The following is a 24,543-nucleotide window of genomic DNA, read 5'->3' on the forward strand; positions in this document are numbered from 1 at the left end:
ATAGCTGTTGGCTCCCCACCCCCCACAAAAAAGCACACATTACACTCAGAAGTTGATTTGATATTAAAGCAGTCGTGTTCGTGTGCTCAGTCTTGGACAGGATTTCTCTGCTAATGCACCACATTTGTCAGTATACAATTCTTATCTGCTTTTGAGAGAATGAAGAAAAATCATCTATATTTTTGGTGCTATACTTAAGGAATTTCTGGATTTTTTTAAAACGACCATTTAGTTTTGATAAGGTGATATTTCAAAGAGAACTTGTTAAGTAATGTTTTCTTTGTGACGTTTTGAAAATAATGAATATAGCTGGAAACTGGGCAGTCATCCATTGAAAGGATATATAGTACAGTATTTATATATATTAAGCAGAAGTCCTTAAAGATTGTTTGTAAGGGCAGAAAATTGACATTTTCAATATTTCTCTTCTCTTGTAGGTCTTGGCTCATCTTTTGGATATGGTTTTCTACAGTGATGAAAAAGAGCGAGTTATTCCACTTCTTGTAAATATAATGCACTATGTTGTGCCTTATCTTCGCAATCACAGGTACCTCTACAATTACATGTCCAACTTATTTTAATTATGATGTACACTTTCATTGAACTTACCATTACAGTTTCCATAAAGAACTCTCTGGACGAGTTTCCCAAACAAGGAAATAGTGATTAACTGCTTCAGAACAAGCCAAGATACTTAGCCAGTTTAATAGCTTAATATCCTGAAGTGTTCGAAAGCTGTCTGCCTGCCATAGTTTCCAGGCAAGAACAAAACAGGGAACTATAATTCATGTTAGTTAACTAGATACATTCTGGTTTGTTTGCTGGCTCTTGTGAAAGGCTGTTTATGTGGCCAAAGGCTCATCTATATCTCTGACTATTAAGATGAGATTCTGTTGTTTGAATGTGGTCCTTCTGTGCAGTCTTGAAATGAGCAGTTATATGTAAGAAGCACTAATGCAGTGACATATGGCCCTATTCTGCAGCAACGACTCCAAGGCTGGTGCTCCCTCACTCCAGATATTTCCTGCTATCCCATTCATCTGCCCCACCTCCCTTCATAGTAGATTATGGTCCTATCTGGCAATGCTCCCCTAGTAGTCTTTTTTGCCACTTCCCAACTGCTCTTCTGAGTGCACTTGTTTGAACTCATGTTGACTATTGAAAGAGTTCGGCAGCAAAAGTAGCAATCTGTAGTCTCCAACCTTTCCTGCTTGTTGGCATTTGTGAGACATTGTGAGATGTGAGACATTTTGCGTTTCACAGCCTAAATTCTGATTTTGCACAGTAACTCTGCATTTTGCAGATAGTGTTCAGGAATAGCCCTTTATATTATAGTAACTCAAGTCAGTTGCTGTCAAAAGCTTCACCAAACAAAAAAACACTGAGCCTCTCACAGTGTAAACATTCTGTGCTGTGCATTACCAATGGCAGGAATTTTATCTGTGTGGCTGACAGACTCTGCTGACCTCTCCGCCAGAGGTGTAACTCACTTCAGCCACTTAGATTTGCATTACTAGGTTTGCTGTTTATGTGGCATAACTTTCTGGTGTAAGATGCCTTGGTTTTTGCTTCTTTGCTTCAGGCTAGTTGTTGAAGAAAAAGCACATCTTAGGCTACAGATGACACAGAGCTGCTTGAATGAATAAGGCATGTTTCTGACAAATTAAGCTCTAAATGCTTCACCCAGTGCAGAAGCAGAGAAAGTGTAGCCCTTCAGATGTCGTTCAACTTCCAGTTCCCATCAGCCCCAACCAACAAGGCCAGCAGCCAACATCGATGATGGGAGTTGTTGACTAGCCACATCAATAGCGCCATCATGGTGGTGATTATGCACGTGCACAGAGGAGGGTGGTGATTTTCTAATAATGAATTTTCCTTTTAGGTGCACCCCCTTGCACGGTGCTAAAGTCTGCTCTGGAGGGTTTACTAACATCCAGGAGCAGCATTTGAAGGGGATGGGGCATTCAGTGGGCAGCTGTAGGCCAGGATCTGGTGTTAGGATCCAAGCAAGAATAATTTCAAATTGATTTTAAAGGTGATGCGTTCTGACTGTTTTTGTGCAGGGTTTTTCTTACTTGAAATCTTTTTGAATTGGATTTATTTCCTTGTTCCAGTGCCCATAACGCGCCCAGCTACCGAGCGTGTGTTCAGCTTTTGAGCAGCCTGAGTGGCTATCAGTACACGAGGAGAGCGTGGAAAAAGGAAGCTTTTGACCTCTTTATGGATTCCAGTTTCTTTCAAATGGATGCTTCCTGTGTTAATCAGTAAGGCTTTTTGTTGCTCCTGATTGATTTTAGTACCGGGGGGGAGAGGGAATAGATAGAATTGTTTCCCCAAGACAGCTCTTGTCAACATGAGGCCTTCCAGATGTTTTGGGACTCCAACTCCTATCAGCCCCAGCCAGCATGGCTGATGTTCAGGGATGATGGGAGTTGAGGCCAGCAATGTCTAGAAGGCACCACATCAGCTCCCCAGCCTTAAGACAGCATACTGACAAAATTCTAGCAGTCTGCACTTTCCAGATGACTAGATACTCTCATTTGCTTGTATAATCTTCTGTTGGCTGTAAGGTCTACACTATATAGCAACATCATAACAGGGTTTTAGGCAGCTCTTTCACCAACCCCACCTGCAAATCCTAGTGGTGAAACCTGATGTCTTCTGCGTAAGGTGCAGCTGAACTTTGTTTCTCTGCTATTTTCTCTCCAGTTCTTACAGAGCTTGTTTCTCCAAGTTCCCACAATTTGTTAGTTCTGCACATCCACTGCCTCTACTCGATTCCATGCACATCTACCCATAGCTTGGATAGTGTGGTTGCTGATTCCAGAAAGAGCTTCTCAAATAGCCTTGGTTCATGCTATGGCCTGTTGGCTATGCAAATAAAGTCTATTCTATTCTATTCTAGCCTTGGTTCAAGCTTGATAACGGCTACCAATGACTATACTCTGCAACCATTGTTGGAGACAGTATGCTTCAGAATACCAGTTCAGTTGCTGGGGAGAGTGCTGTTGCACTCAGTTCCTTCTTGTGGACTTCCTAGGCATCTGGTTGGCCACTGTGAAAACAGGATGTTGCACTAGATTTCATTTTGCCTGATTCTGCAGCATTCTTCTCAAGTTCTTGTCTCTTTTCTTTATACTCTCCCCAACCCCTAACCCCAAGACTCCCTTTGTCAACAGAGGCAGCTGCTTGGTTCTTACGGATCTGTACCATTCATATACTGCGGGATCTTATTCTGACGTACAGAGCAGAATTGTGAAAGGGGCGTCAAACTGACACTTTCCCTTTTTATTTAAACCAGAATAAAATTCCATGCTTTTATTTGCAATGACAATATCATTTTAAATTCTTTTTTAGTTGGAGAGCAATCATGGATAATTTGATGACACATGACAAAACCACGTTCAGAGATCTGATGAGTGAGTTCTGGCTTTTAACTCTGTGTACAAGATCCACAGACACTTGCATGTTTGGAATCCATTCTAATAATATTAGCTATCATGTTGTAAAGGTTGATTCTTCTGATGTTTGCATAATGCAGGCACCCCCAACCTGCGGCCCTCCAGATGTTTTGGCCTACAACTCCCATGATCCCTAGCTAACAGGACCAATGGTCAGGGATGATGGGAATTGTAGTCCAAAACATCTGGAGGGCCGAAGGTTGGGGATGCCTGGCATAATGGTCCAAATCACAACTCATCTAAGCCAAGAAAGCTTGTTTTTTTGGCGAAGACAGCATAGGCATGATAGATACTTTTTCATTGACTTTGGCATTGGAAGTAATTTTGGTAAATTTATATTGTTTCTGGTTTTGTGAATTTTATGTTCGTTACATTAATATCTTGAATTTTTCCTTGCTTTCTCTGCCTTGACCTAGGGCTACTTTGTTGTTTGTATGCAAGATCCACCTGCCAAGTAGCCCACAAGAGTATGTCTTAACTCAGAATGCGTGCATCCCTTTTTTAAAGAAAGAATGTAAAATCACTTTTTAAAAAGTATATTCAGAGAAAATTCTAGAGTATTGAACACCAAGACTTACTGATTGAAGTGACTGCTGAAGTGTGAATGGTGCCAGGTCTATCCTATGAATAGTTCCCTTGCTCTCATGAATATAGGGAACAGTGGGAGAGTGTTGTGGCTCTCATGTCCTGCCTTGGGCATCTCATTGGCCACTGTGAGGAGGAGGATGCTGGACTAGATGGGCCGCCCTATGAGAAATGCACACAAACACTGCAATTAACTCATAAATAGGATCCATGTAGTGTATATGGTACCTGGCATATATGTTTAAAGTGCAGAATATAATCTGGGCACTGACTTACGGCACTCAGCTAGTGATTTTAATAACATACTTTAAATCAGCCTTTTCTAACCAGGAGTCCTGTGCCTGTTTTGAACTACTCCTGTCTCTGAGCGAAGAACTTTTGTCTTCACTAAAAGAACCTTCTCTGCTGCATGATTCCTCCTTTAGCACGTGTGGCTGTGGCTCAGAGCAGTTCGCTCAATCTGTTTGCCAATCGGGATGTAGAACTGGAACAGCGTGCTATGCTTCTGAAGAGGCTGGCCTTTGCCATTTTTAGCAGTGAAGTGGACCAATACCAGAAATACCTTCCAGATATACAAGGTGAATAAGAATTTTATCATTTCCATTGGAGGGTAAAGTTAATACAAGTGTCCTTTGCTTAACTATTATTAGTGCTTTATGGATGACATGACCTCCCAGTTTCTACTTTAATCACGGATGGGGAACTTGCAGTCCTCCAGATGTTGGACTACAACTCCCACCATTCCTTACCATTAGCTTGCACCCCGGGGAGGTCACTTTAGTGCTGCTAATGCGGTGGTTTGTCTTTACCTCTGGAGGCACACTCCCATTGTCTCTCAAGATGGAAGCATGCTAACCAGTCATGCTAGCTGGGCCACATGGGAGTTGGAGTTTATTAATATGTGGAGGGCCAAGGGCTCCCCATCCCAGTTTAAATCGCAGTTAATCTTCTGCTCTGTGTATTGGCACATAATTTGGGGCCAACAGAACAAAGCATTGTTAAAATCCTGCTAAACTCTGGATCATACCATTGGCTGTTATCATGGTCTCTTAGAAACAGTGAACTGTTTACTTGAAAACTGGTACATCTCTCCCTCCTCCCCCCAGCACCTCCAATATTCTACATTGAGGGGAGGTTTGTGTGTGCATGAGTTTAGCGTAGCTTTCCTAAATACAATCAGGCAAATCAACTAAAGCTCATAATAGTAATCAATTGTTGTTTTTTCATTAACTGGGCTGCAGATTTTTGAGCTACCAAATCTGTGTTGATTTTTCTGTTTCAGAAAGGCTGGTAGAAAGTCTCCGCCTGCCGCAAGTGCCCACTCTTCACTCCCAAGTGTTCCTCTTTTTCCGAGTTCTGCTCTTGAGAATGTCTCCACAGCATCTTACCTCGCTTTGGCCTACCATGATCACAGAATTGGTGAGTTGCAACTGACTTTGGAACATGGGGAAGCTTTTTCTATATTAAAAAAAGCCAATAATTCAGTATCTCTATAGCCCAAGGTTAGCCAACACAGTGCCCTTCAGATGTTGCTAGGATACAATTTCCAGCCATTAGTGATGATGGGAGTATATCAGTGCTGGGGTGCAAGCCTACATGCTATGTTTTGAGCAACCTGCATGGATCTTTCCCACCTGATCATTAGCCTGGAAAGAGGACAATAATTGAGTGGAAAAGATCAGGTGTATGTTCACATGCATACTACCACCACCACATCACTGTCGATGTGTAAGGGGGATATGATTGGAATGTCCATTTGTTAGTACTGTTTTTAAAATTTGGTGTGTTGTTTGTTTGTTTTTTAAATAAAACAAACTTCAGGTCCAAGTATTTTTATTGATGGAACAGGAACTCACAGCTGATGAAGATATCTCAAGGTAACGTCATTTTCTCTTCTCTCATCTTATTTGCATAATAGTTGAAATATACTGTCTGATAGACCAATTATTTTTTATTACTCATTTGGAAGGTTTTCCCCCCAGTCTTGCTATGAAAACAGGAACATAATCGGTGCCAATAAGCAGCAGTACACATTTTTTCCCCATTCCAGTTCATGTTTATCTAATACGGCAATCAGTTCACAAAGATCAAATTAGTCAGACAGGACCCTATATTGTAAAAGTAAATCAGGCTTTGGTCTTGCTTCTTTATCAGTACTATTTACGCTAAATTATAAGAACAAAGTGTAATTTAGAACCACTAGCTGCAGCTATCTTGTTAAAATTGTTTACATGGTGTTTTCAGAAGGGTAATATAAAAGTTATCCTCATAGAGAATTCTTCCAGTTCATTTAAAGTATACGCTAAGAGAAGAGCATTGATTTGTGAAGTGTGGACATAACTGATTAAGAACCTGTAGTAAATTCATTTGAATTGTAGAACTTCAGGACCATCTGTTGCTGGCCTGGAAACTACATACACTGGAGGCAATGGATTCTCGACATCCTACAACAGTCAGAGATGGTTAAATCTTTATTTGTCAGCGTGTAAATTTCTGGATTTAGCCTTGGCATTGCCCTCTGAAAATCTTCCTCAGTTTCAGATGTAAGTACACTTTATCTCATTCAAATCCAAGTGTGCCGTAGAAACACTTCATTGTGAGAAAACCTTCATATTTAGGGTGATGAACGGCAAGTATTTCTTTATGGACTGTCAAGGGCAGGTGCTTTTACGGCCTCCTGCCACCTCACCTTGTGTTATGGCAGTGAAAATGTGTCTTAGGTGCACAGCTCCCTATCAGAGAAATGCCCTCCATATAGTGTTGGCAGAAATTCAGGAGAAGCAACTTGGTTACTCCCTCTCCCCAGTAACCAACATCAGCCCATGTGCTATCATGTTTCACAGAATGCTTCTGTCAGGATGCCCAAGACTGTGTCCCAATATGTATGACAGGGGTGTGTTTTATTACCATTTGGCAAATATATACAAAAGGAAATCAGAAAGGGGTGGGCAGAACAGAGCAGAGCAAACAATGCTTTCAAAATATTTCTTCTAATTTTACTCCCATGGATCTTGGTTTTTCTTAGCAGATTTTGGCTACATAAAGACATGCCTGGATATAAATTGACTCAACTAGGGAGGGCTGGTGTGTTCTTGCCAAAGATAACTTGCCGAATGTGATAACTTGGTCCTCTTTTTCTTTAACAGGTATCGCTGGGCCTTTATTCCAGAAGCTTCTGATGATTCAGGGTTGGAGGTGCGAAGACAAGGCACACACCAAAGGGAATTCAAACCATACGTAGTACGATTAGCAAAACTGCTGCGTAAGAGAGCAAAGGTATTTCATTTCTCTTTTCATAAATTATTACTACTACAGAACTAATGCGTATTTTATATCAATGCATCAATCACACATTTAAGCTCTGATCCAACAGGAGCTTAAAACCATGTATGGCTTTAGCTAGGTTAAACTGGCAACAGCACCTATCAGGGTGGGGTTCAGCCTTCAAGCCAACTTGTGTCAGCTGTGCACACAGCCTCTTGATCAAAACAAAGTCGTGGACAATGCACTTGTATCCACCATGTTGAGGACTCGGGCAGTCGTGTTCCTCAGTGGAGCAGTTCAAAAAAGCTGCCTGCCTGTACCAGTGGCCGAGGGACGAACAAGCTGCATCGGCTCTGGTCCTGGGCGATGTGATACATCACCCAGGCCTAGTAGACTAGGGCTGGGAGATACCTGCTTTGCAACATCGTAATATGCCACCATATTGCAAAGCTTAGCTGGTGGTATATGATGTCAGAACAGAGGCAGGGAGGAAGAAGACAGCTGCCAGCCACACACAGAGGATTAGTGTCACCATGCACAGCTTCTGCCTCTTCCTGTCAAGGCCAGGTGGACAAAGCTGCCACCTCCTCCTGTGCCTGGTACACAGAGCCCTGGCCCCATGAGGCACAGGGTGAAGCAGCTGCTGCCTTGGCATGGGGCAGAGGGCTGTCTCTTCCTCCCAGAAGAAAGAGGTAGCTTGCTGCCCCCCTGTACAAAGGCAGCAGTTCTTTAAACTTCTCTGCTGAGGGGTGTGGGCAGCTACGCACCCTCAGCAGAGAAGTTTAAAGAAACTGCCTGTCCATAGGGTGCAGTGACTGCTTCTCCCATGACATTGCACTCTGATATATTGATACATCACCCAGGCCTAGTAGTGACCGGTGTAAGTGTGCTAATTTTTGAAGTCTCCTGCAACACTGCTTTGTCTTGAAATTCTCCTCTCCTCTCTTCCCCCCTCTCCCCCACATATTACCAGAAAAACCCAGAGGAGGACAGCTCAGGGAAAACACTAAACTGGGAACCTGGCAGCTTGCTCCTGACCATCTGTGCTGTTCGCAGCATTGAACAGCTTCTGCCTTTCTTCAACGTCCTGAGCCAAGTATTTAACAGCAAAATCACCAGCAGAAGCATTGGTCATTCAGGGAGCCCCATGCTTTACCCAAATTCTTTCCCTACCAAGGACATAAAAATGGAAACTCAAAAGACATTCTCCAGCAAAGCAAGACAAAAAATTGAAGAAATGGTTGAGAAGGACTTTCTGGAAGGTGTCATAAAAACATGAAGTGTACATGGTAAAATGTTTATCATAAGTAATGTAACTTCAAATGAAACCACTCCATCCTTCCAGTGTGTATAGTTTCCTTTTTCATACTTTGTATGTAATGTATACTTCAGGGTGTATTTAATTTAAATACCTGTAAATAAGTTCTGGATGTGGCCTGAATCAAGTTGAAATATCGCTGGCTCATATCGATTATGGTGCCTACTATTAAATGTACATTTGTTTTGTCATCTTGAGGTATGTCTTTAAGAAAATTACCAATACAAGTTGCACATTTTTTCTAGCTGTGTCTTATTTTCTGTCTAGATAGCTATGCAGCATCTTACAGGGAGCCACTTTTCCAATCGAAAACATGGAAAAGTGCTAGCTATCAGAGCAGTTCTGTCACTCTGCACTGCTCCCAACATTCACTCCTCTCAATTAACATTGTTTCTGCCATGGCAACTTCCTGTTCCACATTTTCAATTAAGTGACCCTTCTATATAGAGTTACAACTACATTACTCTTAAATATATGGTTCAAAGTTTTTTGCATGTTAAATTTAAAAAAATTCCTTCCCTCGCTACTACTAGCAGCAGCAAAGAGGACACTTATTCGCACATGCTTTCTTGCAAGGGGCAGATGAATGCTGCCTAACTATGGAAAAATGAAAAGTTTTGCTTGTCCAACAATATAGTTGTCAAAATTCAATTTAGTACCTTTGATTTAAAAATTACTTAAGAACTACAGTGACCTAATAAAGTTAACAGAAATGACAATGAGGAGTTAACTCACTTCTAAAGGAACTGCTTTTAATTATAAATTAATTTTGCATTTCATTTAGTAAAGCAAAAGCAGGAAGGTATGGTTTATGACTTACCTTGAAGAATGGTACTTCATTATACTACAGCCTTGGGCTGTTCTCCAACTCCTCCAGCTATATGGTAGACAGCCAGGCTAACTTCATGTGCAAGTTTATCTGCATTTTCCTGGAAAGAAGAATAATTGCAGCATGAAGAGCAGCATGAAAAGATTGCAATCCAAGTGAACACTCAGTCATATCTTCATAGTGTGGATGCTTTAGACAGCTGTACCCAGAAACCAAGGCTGCTATAGTGATCCTATAATTTTAAGGTACCTATCTATGACACTGAGTGCAGCTAAGATTAACCTATTTCTTCCAGCTGCTAGAAAGCAACAATTACACCAAAGAGGGACTCACTTTTTTAAAGAATGTGCAAGTTAACTGCAGATTAAATGCATTCAACATCGTATTTAATTTGGGCCACAGAAACTTCAAAAGTAAGAAAAAGGAGAGGTAGAGGAAGTCCAAGCAGAGATTTCTTCCAAGCAAACTACTATGGTCCTCCGTTGAGCCCCCCCCCCCCCCCCATCTTCAAAGACCATAGGAGACAAAAGCTTTCTGTCCTTTTCTGTCTCTCTTCCCTCTTGCTTCTTCCAACTGTTTTTAAGCAGAGGACGGAATGTGGAACAGAGGAACACACAAAAGACCCATTCTACATACTATTTTATCCCCCCATGTCGGAAACTCTAAGAGGGTGTACAAGAAGAAGAATATCCATGTCTCCCCTAAACAAAAAGCCTAGGGAGGATACTAAGTTGATAATTTGGAGGCGCAAAAGGGGAAGATGCTCTTGAAGTCAGATTGTGCACAAGCTGCTAACTGCTTAACCTTTGGCTGTATATAAATGTAATAATTAGTGTTTGCAAACAAAGTTTGCATGGTGGTGGGTGGGAACCTACTTCTGGACTCAAAATTCTTCTCTACCACACTGCATTAAGGATATGAATCACTTTGGTTCTGACCTGTGTGTCTGCTTCAGCATAGACTCTGACGATGTCTTCTGTTCCAGATGGGCGAACGAAAGCTCGAGCCAATTTAAAGTTCTGGGTGAGCTCATCAATTCTCTCCTGCAGCCCTGGGGGTGTAACTGCTCGCCTTTCAGCATCCGTAGTGTCAATTACACGTCTGTCAGCAACCTACAAGTCCAAGTAAAGGAAGTGATACAATCTGACTTGTTAAAAGCTCTAATTTTACCTGCAGATTTTGCAACAGTAATAGGAGAGAACACAAACCTAGTTTTGATACGGATTTGTATTGAGTGCTCTGCAAAGCCCATAAGATATTGTCACTCCTGCACAATTCTCCACCTACATTTTTCAATTTTTGGCTGTCAATGATTGTCTCTTCCCACTTATACATAACTAGACCTAAATCACACTTTGTGTTTGTCAATCACTGAAACTGCTGGGTTATGCCAAGGTTTCTATCTCACTCTCCCAGATCTTGACCTCTTGTGAGAGCTGCACTAACATGCACACATTGGAATATTGCAGCCACCAGGAATGTTTTATAGCTCCGGTCTGTGCTATGATGAAATTCAATTCTATGTGAATACATAACACGTGTGGAGGCAATGAGGACCAACATTACACCCCCAATTTCAAGGTTGATGACACATTGTGCAGGTTTTGGTTCATTGGAAAAACTCTATAGTTAATTTAGCCTTTGGTCACCAATGAAAATATTTCCAGACATGCATGCTTACAGGAAGGCTTCCAAAAGCCAATTCCCATTGCAACATATAAAATGACTATATTGTCAGAAATGCCCATGAACCTGCAGTGTGTTGTCCAAAGCCGACCCAGGGCCAGAAAGTCAATGGGTTATTGTTACAGTGCACAGTAGTTGGGGTATTTTGTTTTGTTTTTTAAAAAAGGTTGTCCTGCGTCAATTGCCCAAGAAATAAAACGTCCACCAAGGAGGGAGATTCTGTGCAATAAAGTAGCCGACACCCATTTTCAAAAAGGTGGTTATCGATAGTGTCATCTCTGACCTAAGCTCACATGCCATGCCATGGCATCAAATGCTAATAAGGCAGCCAGGGAGGACTGAAAGCCTGAGGCAGCCAGAAAGCACTGGATCTGGACTTCCTCAGGCCAGCATGGATCCTGCCCATCTCCTGGCAACAGAGAGCTGACAGCATGCTACAGCATCTCAATGATTGCCCAACAAACAAGGAAGACCCACGGGTATGAAAAAGACCTTCCTTGTCTCCAACCCAACACAGTAATTTGTGTTTGCAGGCAGTTGGGAAAGCAAGCAAGTTTGTAGGTCACTGAAATGAACCACTGCTGCAACCAGTAGCATTTCTGTCCACCACTGACTTCCCACTAACCTTCACTTTGAGTTGCCGGTTGGGAAGATCTGTGTACATGGTGTCCCACTGTTGTACTGTGAGATTCTTCAACACCAAGATGGCTTCAATCACCAGCATGTCTGAGACAGCATCACCAATCGTCTGGCATAGACAGCAAAAAATAAAATAGGAAAGAAAAGGAGAGAAAACCAGTATGGCAGAAGCAGTCTTGATTCCAGTTAATAATCTGGATTCTCACGCTCAATGAGCCTAAAAACTGCCACATGGCCTACATCCTTTAAAAAAATATTATTCATTAAATTTGTATACTGCTCTTCATCTGAAGATCACAGGGTGGTTCACAACATAAAAGTACAAAATGAGAACGCAAAATACATAATAAAACAAAAACGAATACAAGCCAATAGTAGGTGAAGAAGCTGCTTAAGAAAAGGCCAGAAGTTTACCTGAAGGGTGTTTGTGTTGGCGCCAGTAATTAGACAAAAGGCAATGCCTAAAGCCCTTAACTTGTCCCAGTACTCTCCACTAAGCTACCTTCTGCCCCAGAATATCTCAATGTTCAAAGCAGGGTAAGGGAGCACACACACCCCAATCTCACAGTGTAAAGCAAAGGGATTTAGAAATACAAACGCATTAGCCGGCTCTTGGAAACTATAAGTCTCCATCCCCCACAGTCATTTTACAGGTCAGAAAACTAACCCATTATTATCAGATTCAATTTGTCTCTAGGGATGGAGCAAGAATTCAAAGAGGAGGTACCTGACTATGTGAGCACTTCTGCTCTAAATTATAACAGGCAACAATCAAAGCAGACCACCTTGAGTCCACCTGCATGCCTTGTCAACTGGTTCTTCCATCCCCAGTTGACAACCCCACCAGCACAAACACGTAGACTGGAGGGTCCAGGGAGACATCTCACCCTGTGGTGACATTTTCCCATCAATTACATGATGCAGAAGTATCCAAGAATATTAATTTCCCAATGGTAATTTGCTCTCTTTTTCAACACAGAGGTGTCATCATGTAACATCTTTGAAACTCTTAGTATTAAGAAATTTAAAGACAAACTTTAGCTCTTTGTCAACATTCCTACCTGATTTATCAAGTCAATAGTATTTTCAAGCATCTTTGCAGCTTCTCTTTTTTGGTTGTTTTTTTCCTCCTTCGCCTGGTATCTTATTTTCTGTTCTGCAGCTTTACTAAACAGTACCTGGAAGAAGGAACATATTCGACAGTCTGAGGGAATGCAGCATGGCCACTGTCACCACCATCTCCCAATTACCACATGGCGATAGTGGTGTATCACTGATGCTTTGAAAGAAAGACTGGTACTCCCCCAAAATGATGAGCATACGATTGGGACACAAGGGAGTACACTAGATTTTATTCATACCCTATGAGAAATAAAGGCTCCTATCCCTAAAAGTAAGGTCTGCAAAGCTCCATGCAATCCAGCTTCCATTTCCAATAGCAGTCAGCCAAATCTTATTTCTGAGAAGCTCATGAACAGGGCAAAAGTTCCCTCCCAACATCCTATAGTGTCTCCCTGGAATGTGCTGCTTAGGTTCTGGAACCAAGACAGTATTTTTCTAGGAATTTTGAATGCCACCCATCGTATGCAACAACCTAGCTATTAATTACTTGCCTCTGCCTAGTTTCTGCAGCCCTCAAGCTAATTTCAACAGAAGTCTGCAAGTGATCAGTTCAGACCTCGGACAAAAGTGATCTGGCTCTACCCCAGTAGTAGCCTGCTAGGCTGGGAGGAAAAGAGAGACAAACAGGGAGAGAAGGGATGGCCAAGGGGATATATGAACATATGAAGAGATCTGCTAGATCAGGTCAAACCCCATCTGGCCCAGCATCCTGTTCTCCCAGAGGCCAACCAGGTGTCTATTGGAAGCCTGCAACTAGGACCTGAACCCAACAGCACTCTCCTCACTTGTGTCTCCCAGCCACTGGCATTCAGTAGCATAATGCCTCCGAAAGTAGAGGAAGAATATAGACATTATAGCTAGCATCCATTGACAAATTTGTGGATGATAAGGCTAATCCTTTTAAAGCAAGAGGTTGCAAAAAGAGAGAACAATGAATAGCCCCACGCACGATCAGCACGTGGTTCCTGACAGAAAAAGGTGACCCATCCTAAGACTACAAACTCTCTTATCCCCATGCTAAGTCCAGCAAAAGCCAAGCTCTTTCACTTACTCCAGCCTCTGACTGACTTTTGGAATTAGTAAACAAATTAAGGGCTGAAACTCATTCTGGGTTCTATATCCCAGAATAACTGGGATGGGATCTAAGACATGAGACAAGAGGAGAAAGGATCAGAGAATATTATAGCAGTGTGGCGAGGAGCAGATGGAAAAGTTATCAGTTTAGATAGGGGACACAATGAATTTTATTTACTCTTCTTGAGGTTGAGGATGAAGTTTATTACAAACACACAAACAAAAAAGAGCAGAGGGAGAGATTACAAGTGCAAAACGCTTACCGTGCCATGACCATTTGCTTCAAAATAAACTCCAATGTCAAATTCCTGGGCCTTGTGATGCAAGTGTTTCACCCCTGTTTTTGCACAGTGGACAGGCACCTAGGAGGGGAAGACCAAGCGAACCGTCTGTGGTGAGATGGAGCTGTAGTGCTGCACCTTAAAACCAAGCTTTTCCTGCTTGTATCAAAACTAAAACCCACGTGCCTGGCCAAAAAATTGGTGGGAATGCTACTTTGAAAAATGTTATACACAACAGTAACCAGGTAATTTTAAACTTCAGACTTACTGGTCTAATGGCTTCATAATTGGTAATGTGTATTATGTCATTTATTTCAAAAGAGGTTAAGCCAACCCTGCTGCATTTAGGGGCCCTCCTGTTCATTCTGCAGAGGGGTCCTGGACCCCTGAACTCCAACCCTAATGGCACCACTGGCCAGCTATTTCACACAACTAATCTCCATGGATTCCAAAGCTCTTAATATGAGGGCCAGAGTAATTTTTTATTTTAATTACTGTTTTGGAGAAAAAGGTGGAACTCTGTAACATCTCCTCCTCTAGGTAAGGGCAATTGCACACAAGTCTTGGTTACTAAAAGATTTACTTGAGCTGTTGTTTTTCCCCACAGAACCATGTGTGATTAGGCCTGGATGGTTTTTACATTATTTTTAAGCACAGATGTTAGATAGCAGGACATGCAAGCGTTGAATTAGTACCTTCATGGTTTCTTCCAAATAACGTGTAGAGCTCCCATTGGCATAGGCTGTTTGTACGACTGCAAATGATAAGGTCTGCCCAGCCTGAAGGAAGAGAAGCATGCTATTTGCATAATCAGATCTTCATGAAAACACCATATAAAACAGTAATTATTATTATTTAAAAATCTCTGCCTTGGATGTTCATAAATTCCAGTTGGCAAAGACATGTTAACATTTCACATTGGGATAGGAAGTGTTCTTCACAAACTTTCAGAACTCTCACACACTTAAAAACAGGGCAAGCATGCTATTGGTGAAATTCAAGAGTACACTTGATATCCTAGCCCAAAACTGACGATGGCAAGTATTCCAAAAATCCCTTCTACTTAAAAGACAATTGCCCTTAAAAAACCATGTTAAATAGTTGCAATTACTTTTATTTCTTCCTGATTTATCATACACTGTTAAAAGTTCCAGCTAGTTACATTTTCAACTGTTAATTTCCTCAATTTAACCATGCAGCAAGTGAAAGAATTCCATTACCTTGACCAGAAGTTCCTTAAGAAAAGTGCTGATTAGAGTTGCTATTTTATCTCCATCAAGAAGATGAAAATGGCCAGCAGGGTCATTATAGTAGTAAACAATTCGGTCAGCATCACCATCGAATGAGCAGCATCTCTCACCAGGCTTCATTTCCAGTCCTAACAAGCAGAGTAAACAAAGTAAATACAAAAAATAATTGTTCGGCCTCAGGAATACTGACACTTAAAAAGTCAAGGCATTCAGTGTTCTTAATATGTTTCAGAGCAACCTACAGATTAAATAGATAGAAATGAACTACCCATTTTGTTAGGATTTCCTCACAGTGCCATGTGCCAATCTTAGTTTCCCACTTGTTCTTTAAAATCTTTTATTTATAAAAGAGCCAAAGTGCTAATGATACGGGCTGAGTCTGTGAGCAGTGTCCCTAAGCTGAGTATGGTTATAGGCACAGACATTAAGGCTCCCCACCCCCAAGGGTGACGAGAGGAAACAGAGGATAGCTAGAAATAAAACAGGAAGGGAAGAAGACTAATAGTGGAAAGGATTGGAGAGAATGAAAGGAAACAGGAAATTAGCAGCACAAACTTGTCATTACTGGGCGCTATCCAATGTTAGTCATACTGACAGTAGACCCAATAAAATCAATGGACGTGTGTCAGTTATTCTGACAATGACTTAGCTGGATATCACAGAGTGTTACATAGCTCTTAACTTGCAAAGGCAAAAAGAACCTGATAGAAACAAGAGGAGTTGCCTCATACAGAGTCAGGCTATTGGGGGGGGCGGGAATCTAAAGACAATTTTATTGTCTCATATCACCCTGCACTAGTTTTCATTTCAGAACGATATAAAAAATAGATGGAGACGGGCTCAGCATGAGAAAGTGAAACTTCAAAATATACATTACAAATGCCGGAGCTGTACCTGCAAAATAGTCCCAAATAGTCTAAGCTACATAGACAGAATTAGAAAGTGTGTTCCATTATAATTAAAGAACTCATATGCCTTGGTATCCAACTATCTAAGCATATATTAACATCTCCACCACCAAAAGTGAGACAAGCTGACTTTTGGATAGGTGTCTGCCTGAGAAAACAGGGAAATTGATCATGTCAATAAAGCTGACAAGCTTTCCCAGCTTCATTAATCAATCTCTGGCATGGGTGTCTACTCTGCACTGTTGTAAAATATCTAATTTTCTGGATTGTTTAAACTCCTTTAAATGTATATCATACAACGACCCAAGACAAGTGTGTGGAAGGCAAAAAAATGAATGAATGAGAAACCTTCCTACCTCTCCAAACTTCCAGAGACAATTAGTCCAGGGATTAGCCCAGAGCTGGTTTAAGATTGAATGTATTAGTAGAAAATAATGATATTATGATGAGGTGATGTCATCATAGAACTTTAGGGTTCTCTGTTCTAAGTTAATATTGAAGCAAACTTAAAAAAAACACGAGAGTGTTATTAGGGAATATACATTTGTCATTACATACCCACAGGAGGCTTCTGATGAACTTTTACAAAATCGGCACCACATTGGTGATTGAGTTCTCCTTTAGTCCCATCATTATTGAAGTGTATTACGAAGCAGCTTGGAAGATACCGTTCCATTTCTTTGAGTTTGAGAGCACCTATGCCATTTGCACAATCTACCTTCAGGCAAATGTGACCATCCCTTTGGCTGGTAGCCTGCAGGCAAGAAAGCAAAGAAAGGGTCCTTTAACAGTGGTCTCTGAACTCCTACCACCCTGCTCATATGCAACACTGCCTGCGTTCTGAAGCAGACAGCCAAAACAAAGTAAACACAAATGAAAAGAAAAACAGGACTCAAATTGGTGTTTGAATGTGTAAATTCTGGAACAACTTCCTCTCTATTTCAACCAGTGACTACTAGAGCCCATTGGGACTGGTAGGGCTGAAGGGAGGGTGATCCAGCAGCAGGTGGCAAATAGTCAGCTAATTTGTTTTGTCCCTATCCTCCTCCCTGCTCTGTTCTACACAGGCAACAGTGAGATTAAGGAGGAGGAAACTCACAGGTAGTACCATCTGCTGGATTGACTGTAGGCAGAGGCTGAGGGTACACAGAAGGTGGTGCAGCAGTGCCCCCCCCCATTTGTTCTAATGGACCAGCCTCCAATGATTTCCATGTTTCATCTTTATCAGGAGCAAAACACATTTTGCTCTGCCCCATTACAATGACGGCAGCAATATGTAATATCTATTTTCCTACTGCTAGTTTTAGGCTGCCTCTTTTTTTCTTAAAACTTTTGTTGCTACTGCTCATTTCTTTCTGCTAAAGCGAACTATCATATGCTTTAAAGTTATAAACCTGTTCAGTTGTCTACATGAATGAAATGCTAAAAGCTCAGCCTTAATCATGGTTACTGTTAAAAAAAGTCCCACCGTTTTCCATAGGGTTTACATCCCAATTTTCCTCGTAAAGCCAATACCATTTTGAATAATTTATATACAAAATCACAGTTGATCACCTTTAACTTCTATGGCATTAAAAGCTTGCTTAAATCAAAATATTATCCTTAAAGAAAGGTCCAGCAACAGCAAACTGTTCTAGGACAAGCATTGAAAGAACTCAAGCCAACACTATAAAGGACCTGCTCTTTGTCCACAGCAACGTAGCAGCATAGAGTTGACACTCAATAGAAGAGCCTCTGTTGCCATTCTTCATAGGAAGTTCATATGGACAGAGGGGGGGTCTAAGGACTATTACATTAAGTATATTCAAGAATGCAAGCCAAGACTTGAAAAACAGCTCTTTCACCTGCATTGTAAGCTCCACAAAAGCCTTGGAGAGTTTCTGGTAGTAACCTTCCACGGTTGCAGTCCCATAACTCCCATGAGTGTTTCGACAGCAGACCATGTAGTGTAGTTGTGGTGTTGTTACCAAGCCATAATCTAGTTTAAAGCACACACACTGGTCAAGGATTGACACTAATAAGCTTCAGGGACATATTTCACAGTACCTTATTACATTTGCTCAAGTAAAGGGTGCAAAAAGGAGAGATTTTTTTTAAAATGCTTTAAATGAAATACGTCATCCTTGATTTGTTTCCTATCAACCACTATGGATCTAAAGGGAACATCATCAATCCTCAGATAAGCGAGCACAGGACATACCTTGGTATTGACCTCCAAGAGCAGACACGCCATCAATCACTGATTGTGAAAGCTTCTTACCGCTAGGTCTGGATGCAAGACACAGGAATAAGGTTACTTTTGTTGAAATGCTATCCAAGCACACCAGTTTACCCCAATTCATTCTTGACACATGAATACAGACAAACAATATCAACATGCAGGACACAAGTGAGATCTACATCTCTAGAGGGAATAAATCACAACAGCCAAAGAGACAGGGATGTGATAGGACATACTCGGAACTTTCCTAGCAACTTAAAAATATTTGCCTTATGCTATATTTATTAATTATATTTCTTTAGGACATTTATATTGCACCTCCCTTCCACCACAGAACTCCTTACACAGGTCTCCTTTCCAAACCATGACCGGCCCAAATCTGCTTGGCTTCAGCAAAGTGGCTGTGTTATCCGATAGAAATGTTTAAAATGTTGTATGGGGACATCCATGGAAACACTGACAGGCATCATTAGATTGGAGGTGCACAAGACAGGGACTTTTCTACAATTGCTCTACATTTGTGGAATTCCCTCCCTTAGCTCCCTCTACTTTGTTGGCCTTTAAACAAACCCTAAAAACATTTTTATTTCCAACTGTTATTTAACAGCTGCTGTTTTAGTGCAGTTATATTTTAATATCTTAGCTTTATATTGTGGTTTAATTAATATATTGGCCTTGAAAAAGTTTTCCCTGATACCTACATTTTTGAAAAATATACAGGAAGAGTGAATGTGTATATTACCTAGTCACTCCCAAGATGTCTATCAGGCTTACCTGGTGTCTCTGCCAATAACAATGAAGGCCTCCTGCTGAAGGTCTACAGCTTCCTTCTGGCAAATGTCAGTCAGCACTCCCTGCAATTCATGTTCTTCTGCATTGGCCAAGCGTGTGGCGTGCTCTTCCCAGATAGGTGACAACATTTCACCCAATGGGTCAATCAACTTCACACCATTGTCTTCCTTGGAAAAAGACAAGACATCAATGTAAAAGCTTCTTTAAACATAGGCAATCTTGACTTAGGAAAAGAGAAATCAGCCTAAATGATCCTTTTAGTTCTACAGTTCTAAAAGCATACAGTGGTACCTCGACTTACATACGGCTCTACTTATGTATGATTCCAGTTACGACCTTCAGTAGGTGCTTCAACTTATGAACTTTCCTCTAGCTACGAACAGAGGCCTTGCCAGCAGCCCGGAGCTTGCCCAGCTGGCTGCGGGGCAGCACTGGGGCCTCTGCCACCGGGGAGAGACCTCTGGTTTGCCAGAGCTCACCCCGAAGCCAGAGCTGAGGCCTCTGCTGCCAGGGAGAGGGCCCTCATCCCACCCATGAAGCTGTGGAAGAGGTGCCGCTTGCAAGAGGCACAGCAGGGCGTACTGCATCCCAAACCCCGCCAAGCAACTAACCTGAGGAAGTCCAGAGAAGAACCTGGACTGGCAAGAAAAAAAGTTACCCTGGCCGAAGTGAATCAGCTCTTTACTGACCCTTGCCCCATCCCCAGCTTGTAGTCAGGTAAGCCCACCCACCCTCAGTGCATGTAAGAAAAAAAATGTTAATTTTTTTCATCTACAATACTGTCTTATTTATTTTATAGTACAGTACATTGATTTTTGCCTTCATTTTATGGATCTATGGTCTTGTTAGACAGTAAGATCCATGTTAAATTGCTGTTTTAGGGGATGTTTTTCCATCATCTAGAACGGATCAATTCACTTTTCCATTACTTTCTATGGAAAAGTGCGCCTATACTTATGTATGTTTCTACTTATGACCAGACCTCTGGAATGGATTATGGTTGTAAGTAGAGGTTCCACTGTATTGATAATGGTTAAGTCGCAGCACCCATTTGGCACACACACACCCTTTAATCTGTAGCTCAATTCCCTTTTTCCTGTCTGAAATACTCATTCACTTACTTCAGGGTTGTGAGAGGCTGTAACCATAACACCAATGGTGGATTTTTTCTGCTTGGATCTCAATACGGCCAGCAAGCCCATGCAAAACATTGTGTGATCAAGGTCCTCTGCCTTGGTACGGAAACCAGCTGTTCCATACTGAAGGGAAAGTCCTGGAGGTTTGGCATGGAGCTTTGAGTACTTTGCAACTGCTTCAAAATCCATCTCTGTAAGAGGCAGAATAAATTGATACAGCTATGATTAACATTACAGGTGACCATATTATGACAGCAATACCAAAACCAGGAGGATGGGGAGATAATAGGACTTAACTTGCACCAGAATAAGTTATGTGAGGTGAGGAAGTTTAAAAACAGAGAGAGAGCGTGTGTACACAGAAGTACAATTACTTGCTTATACCAATGGTAGCCAATGTGATGTCTTCCAGGTGAAGGCAGCCCTGTATCAGGAACATTTGATTATGTTTTTATATTTTTCTGGAAACCGCCCAGTGTCTGCAGAAACCCAGCCAGATGGGCAAGGTATAAATAATAAAATTATTATTACTAGGATGGTGATGATGATGATGAAATCCAACTCCCATCAGTCCCAGTCAACATGGCTAATGATCAGGGATGACGGACGTGATAGCACAACAGCATCAGGTTGTTTTGACACTGGTTAACTCCTGGCTTGCACACAGACTAGCACACTACATTAACAATCCCACTATCTAACCAGTCCAAAGTATCAGGGGTTGGAAGAAATTGGTTACAAGACAGAGTTAACTTTCTGTTTTCACACTCCTAAATGCAACATCATCCGTATTCCAACATTGATTATTTCAGAGTGATTAGCTGTAGTTGTGGTGATTTTGGAGCTGCCTTTGCTTTGACTGTGGGTTTAATTAATTGTATTTTACAGCATTGAAATTTCTTATCATGGGACTTCCGGGTTGGTGCCACTGTTTAATGGCGGATTCCCTCCGAGCTCCGGAGGGAATCGGCTCCGTAGCGTCTGGGTCTGGCCGCTGCGGCGAAGCGGGGACCCTTAAAATCACAGGCGCGGATGCCTGTGAACACAGAGACTCGGCGGGCACCATTTGCGCCCCCCCAATCCGCGACGGAGCCTTTTTAAAGGCTTCGGAACGGAGGCAGGGTAAGGCGTGGTGCTGAGAGTACTCCCTCGTCTACGGAGTGAAGCCGCAAGCCATTGACAGAGAGCGCCAACTTCTTCTAAGAGTGATTGGATCCTAAAACATCAACCCGTGAGTAATACGGAGATTGGAACTTTAAAAAATTTCTTATCTTGGATTTGGAACGAGCGGGAAGGGGCTAAAAAGGAAGTCCACCCCCCCCTCTTTGTAAACAACTTAAAGCAAGGACTGGGCAGCTAAGGTCGAGAGAATCTGTTTCTTGCTTTTTTTTAACAAAAGATCCTGACCTCACGGTTTGGACATTATAAGAAGATATTCTGGAGGATAAAAAGAATTTTGGGAGCTGAAACTACACCCCCCCCTAGACCCGGGAACGTCCGATGAGAAAGCCTGTTGCATGGAAGATTTTGACAGCTGTCAAGTGAGCTGCTAGTCAGCTAGTTGTCAGCTGGAAAAAGAGAACATTGTTTCTGCCGTTTTTGCTGGTTTATTCGGGATAACTTGTTGAAAATAAGGTTGATACAAAATAACTGGACTTTTGGTTTTTGAGCTGAAAGGAAGATCAAGGAATTAAATCCCCCTAGAGGGGTAACAAGGATACTACATTACAAAAATGGCTGGAGTGTCTAAATTCCAAGCAGAATTGGACAGAGCACTGGTTCTCTTGGGAAACTTACAAGATGAGTACGATGCTTTGTCTACAGAGGTATCGCTATTACACTGGACAGTAAACAACAGCTTGGAGTCTGATAAGGATTTGAAACAGGAAGCCTATTCAACTGAACAAATAAATGAAACCGAAAGCGTAGACACGATGGAGCAATATGTTCTTTTTGAAGAAAACGAAGGAGGAGATGGAGGTTTGCAGGAGTCAAAGGAGAGCTACAATATGAGGCCTGACATGATGATAAAAAAGGACAATAAAAACTGGATGCGGAAAGCCTGGTTTGATTGGGAATTTGGAAAATGGAGAGATCCTCTTTTGAGGAGATCTGAAGACCTGAGGATTATAAATTTGTTGAAGGTGGAAGCTGGAGCTGTGGGGACATTTGGATTTGAAAGAAATTTGAAACAAGAGTTGGAATACCCCATAGGCTTTGCTTTTGCTTTTAAGTATGGAGGACTGGCTAGAAGCAACACCGATTCTGTTGGGCCGGAGCCCCTCCGAGACCTGGGGCTTAACATCAAGGTCTATCAAAGAGACCGGCAGAAAGGAACTGAGAGAGACATAAGGGCCTCGGACCTGAGATCTCCAGGCTAAATAAATAATATAAAGACTGATGGATATTGGTTGGGGACTGGAACCGGGAGAAGGGTGGGTGGAGGTTGGGAATCCAAAGGGTACATAAGGATAATTTGCATTGCTTTGTTTGTTTTATATTTTGTTAGTGGTAAGGAAATTGGGTAAACCGTGGAAGGGAAATTTTGGTCGACCTTAGGAAAAAGGTTTAAGAATAAATTAATGAGGTATAAGTATTGATGTGTAATTTTAATAAGGTGAAATTGGTTTTTTTTTTCTTTTTTTTTAAATTAAGTGAAAATAAGGCTGTTAAAAATAAATGGAGGAAATGGAAAAAAGAAGTAAAGTAAAATAACAGTATGTTAGAATAAATGTTTAAGTTAAGGTGAAGAAATAAGTTAAGGACTTGCTGAATTGACAATTTAAATTGGAATACAAGAAGGGGAGGTGTGAGGAGGTCTGAGAAACAAGGTTGAGGAAAATAAGTATCAGAAACTGTATGTGTTTTTTCTATTTTTCTGTTTAGTTTCGAATATGCTTTTTTGTGTTGTTTTTGTTTGTTGTGTGTTTTTTGAAAATACCAATAAATATTTAATAAAAAAAAAAGAAATTTCTTATCATGAACCACCAAAGGATGTATTTGCATGGAATGCAGTATACAACTACCTTAAGCAATAAAAGTGTGTGTAGAAAGGGTAGTTGGCCCACCTGGAGGAATTAAACAAGCTAGCTTTAAAAAGCCTATGACTCTAGTAGTCATGATGACCATCTGGCTGGTACATCCAGACAAAACCAACCTTGCTTCCATTGTGCCCCACCCACCTATGTCCAGGTAAGCAGCAGTGACACCAGAGGGTGGCTTTGAACTTCAATCCTACACTAGCCCCCCCCAAATAAACAAGAAACCTCAAAAACTGCAACCTTTCCTCAGAGAATTGTTGTTCCTGCCCCATGATAATTTTGAAAGCCCTTTCCTTAACCCTTTCCAACACTGTGGTATCATTTATTTATTTTTTTTGAGATGTGGTACACAGTATTCTAAGTACTGTCACACTGTAAACTTTTATAATGAGCTCTAATATGGAATTCTCTTTTCTGCACGCTGCGGGGGGCTTCACACTTGCAAGCCCGACAACTCCTTCCTGGTCGGTCACTGCCAGCACAGAAGACCTAGCACATATAGATATACTTACCCCAAAGTGCATTACTTAACTCTTGCTTAGGCTAAACGGCATCTACCGTTTTAACGCCCACTCACCCAGTTTGGGACACACCTTTCTTTTTACCGCCCTGAACAAGCCCAAACAAACGAAGCCACCCCACTTACCGACCTGCAACGCCCTGGAGTTCGGCGAGCGGACGTGGCTGTTCCTCGGAAGCTTCCAACTCGCCCTTCCGGGAAGCTCCGAAGCAGCCTCGCTCGCCGGCTGCGCCTATCGCATTCGCCGGCAGCCGCAGGGGCGGGGCTTCGGGCGTCTCCGCCTCCCATTGGGCCGGGCGAAGAGAGCGCTGAGCGGGGTGGAGCCGCTTCCACCCGCGCAGCCTGGACGCGTAACTCGGGCTCATTGGACTCGTGGCATTCGAGCGGGGCTTCCTTCCTCCTCAGCTGAGCGTGGC

At 41.9% G+C, this 24,543-nt stretch overlaps 2 protein-coding genes across 12 annotated transcripts in view; one reads left to right on the plus strand and one right to left on the minus strand.

The window, feature by feature from the left end:
* DOP1A (DOP1 leucine zipper like protein A) overlaps positions 1–8,872 on the plus strand; it is a 53,463-nt gene extending 44,591 nt beyond the window's left edge. For all 7 annotated transcript variants that reach the window (XM_083608221.1, XM_083608219.1, XM_083608218.1 and 4 more), the window contains 9 exons: positions 438–547; positions 2,115–2,264; positions 3,358–3,419; positions 4,472–4,624; positions 5,329–5,465; positions 5,868–5,923; positions 6,425–6,589; positions 7,193–7,322; positions 8,284–8,872. In XM_083608221.1, the coding sequence (XP_083464347.1) occupies positions 438–547; positions 2,115–2,264; positions 3,358–3,419; positions 4,472–4,624; positions 5,329–5,465; positions 5,868–5,923; positions 6,425–6,589; positions 7,193–7,322; positions 8,284–8,589 (1,269 nt within the window). In that variant the 3' untranslated portion in view covers positions 8,590–8,872. The remainder of the gene's footprint in view (positions 1–437; positions 548–2,114; positions 2,265–3,357; positions 3,420–4,471; positions 4,625–5,328; positions 5,466–5,867; positions 5,924–6,424; positions 6,590–7,192; positions 7,323–8,283) is intronic.
* Positions 5,863–24,498, minus strand: PGM3 (phosphoglucomutase 3). 5 transcript variants are annotated; one of them, XM_083608229.1, is made up of 14 exons: positions 24,258–24,498; positions 20,552–20,757; positions 19,413–19,597; positions 18,618–18,685; positions 18,262–18,395; positions 16,976–17,171; positions 15,480–15,637; positions 14,955–15,038; positions 14,242–14,340; positions 12,844–12,960; positions 11,769–11,891; positions 10,396–10,569; positions 9,449–9,557; positions 5,863–7,301 (listed from the first exon to the last, which is right to left on the minus strand). In XM_083608229.1, exons 1-13 carry the CDS (start codon positions 24,490–24,492, stop codon positions 9,468–9,470), a joined length of 1,869 nt encoding a protein of 622 aa, XP_083464355.1. In that variant the 5' UTR covers positions 24,493–24,498; the 3' UTR covers positions 5,863–7,301; positions 9,449–9,467. The 5 variants fall into 5 exon arrangements, with proteins under 5 accessions (XP_083464355.1, XP_083464354.1, XP_083464358.1 ...); XM_083608228.1 differs by having other exon boundaries at positions 5,863–7,304; XM_083608232.1 differs by having other exon boundaries at positions 24,254–24,498.
* Positions 24,499–24,543: the final 45 nt, after the last annotated feature.

The sequence above is a fragment of the Podarcis filfolensis genome (assembly GCF_964270895.1).
Source record: "Podarcis filfolensis genome assembly, chromosome: 3".
Taxonomy (NCBI): Eukaryota; Metazoa; Chordata; class Lepidosauria; order Squamata; family Lacertidae; genus Podarcis; species Podarcis filfolensis.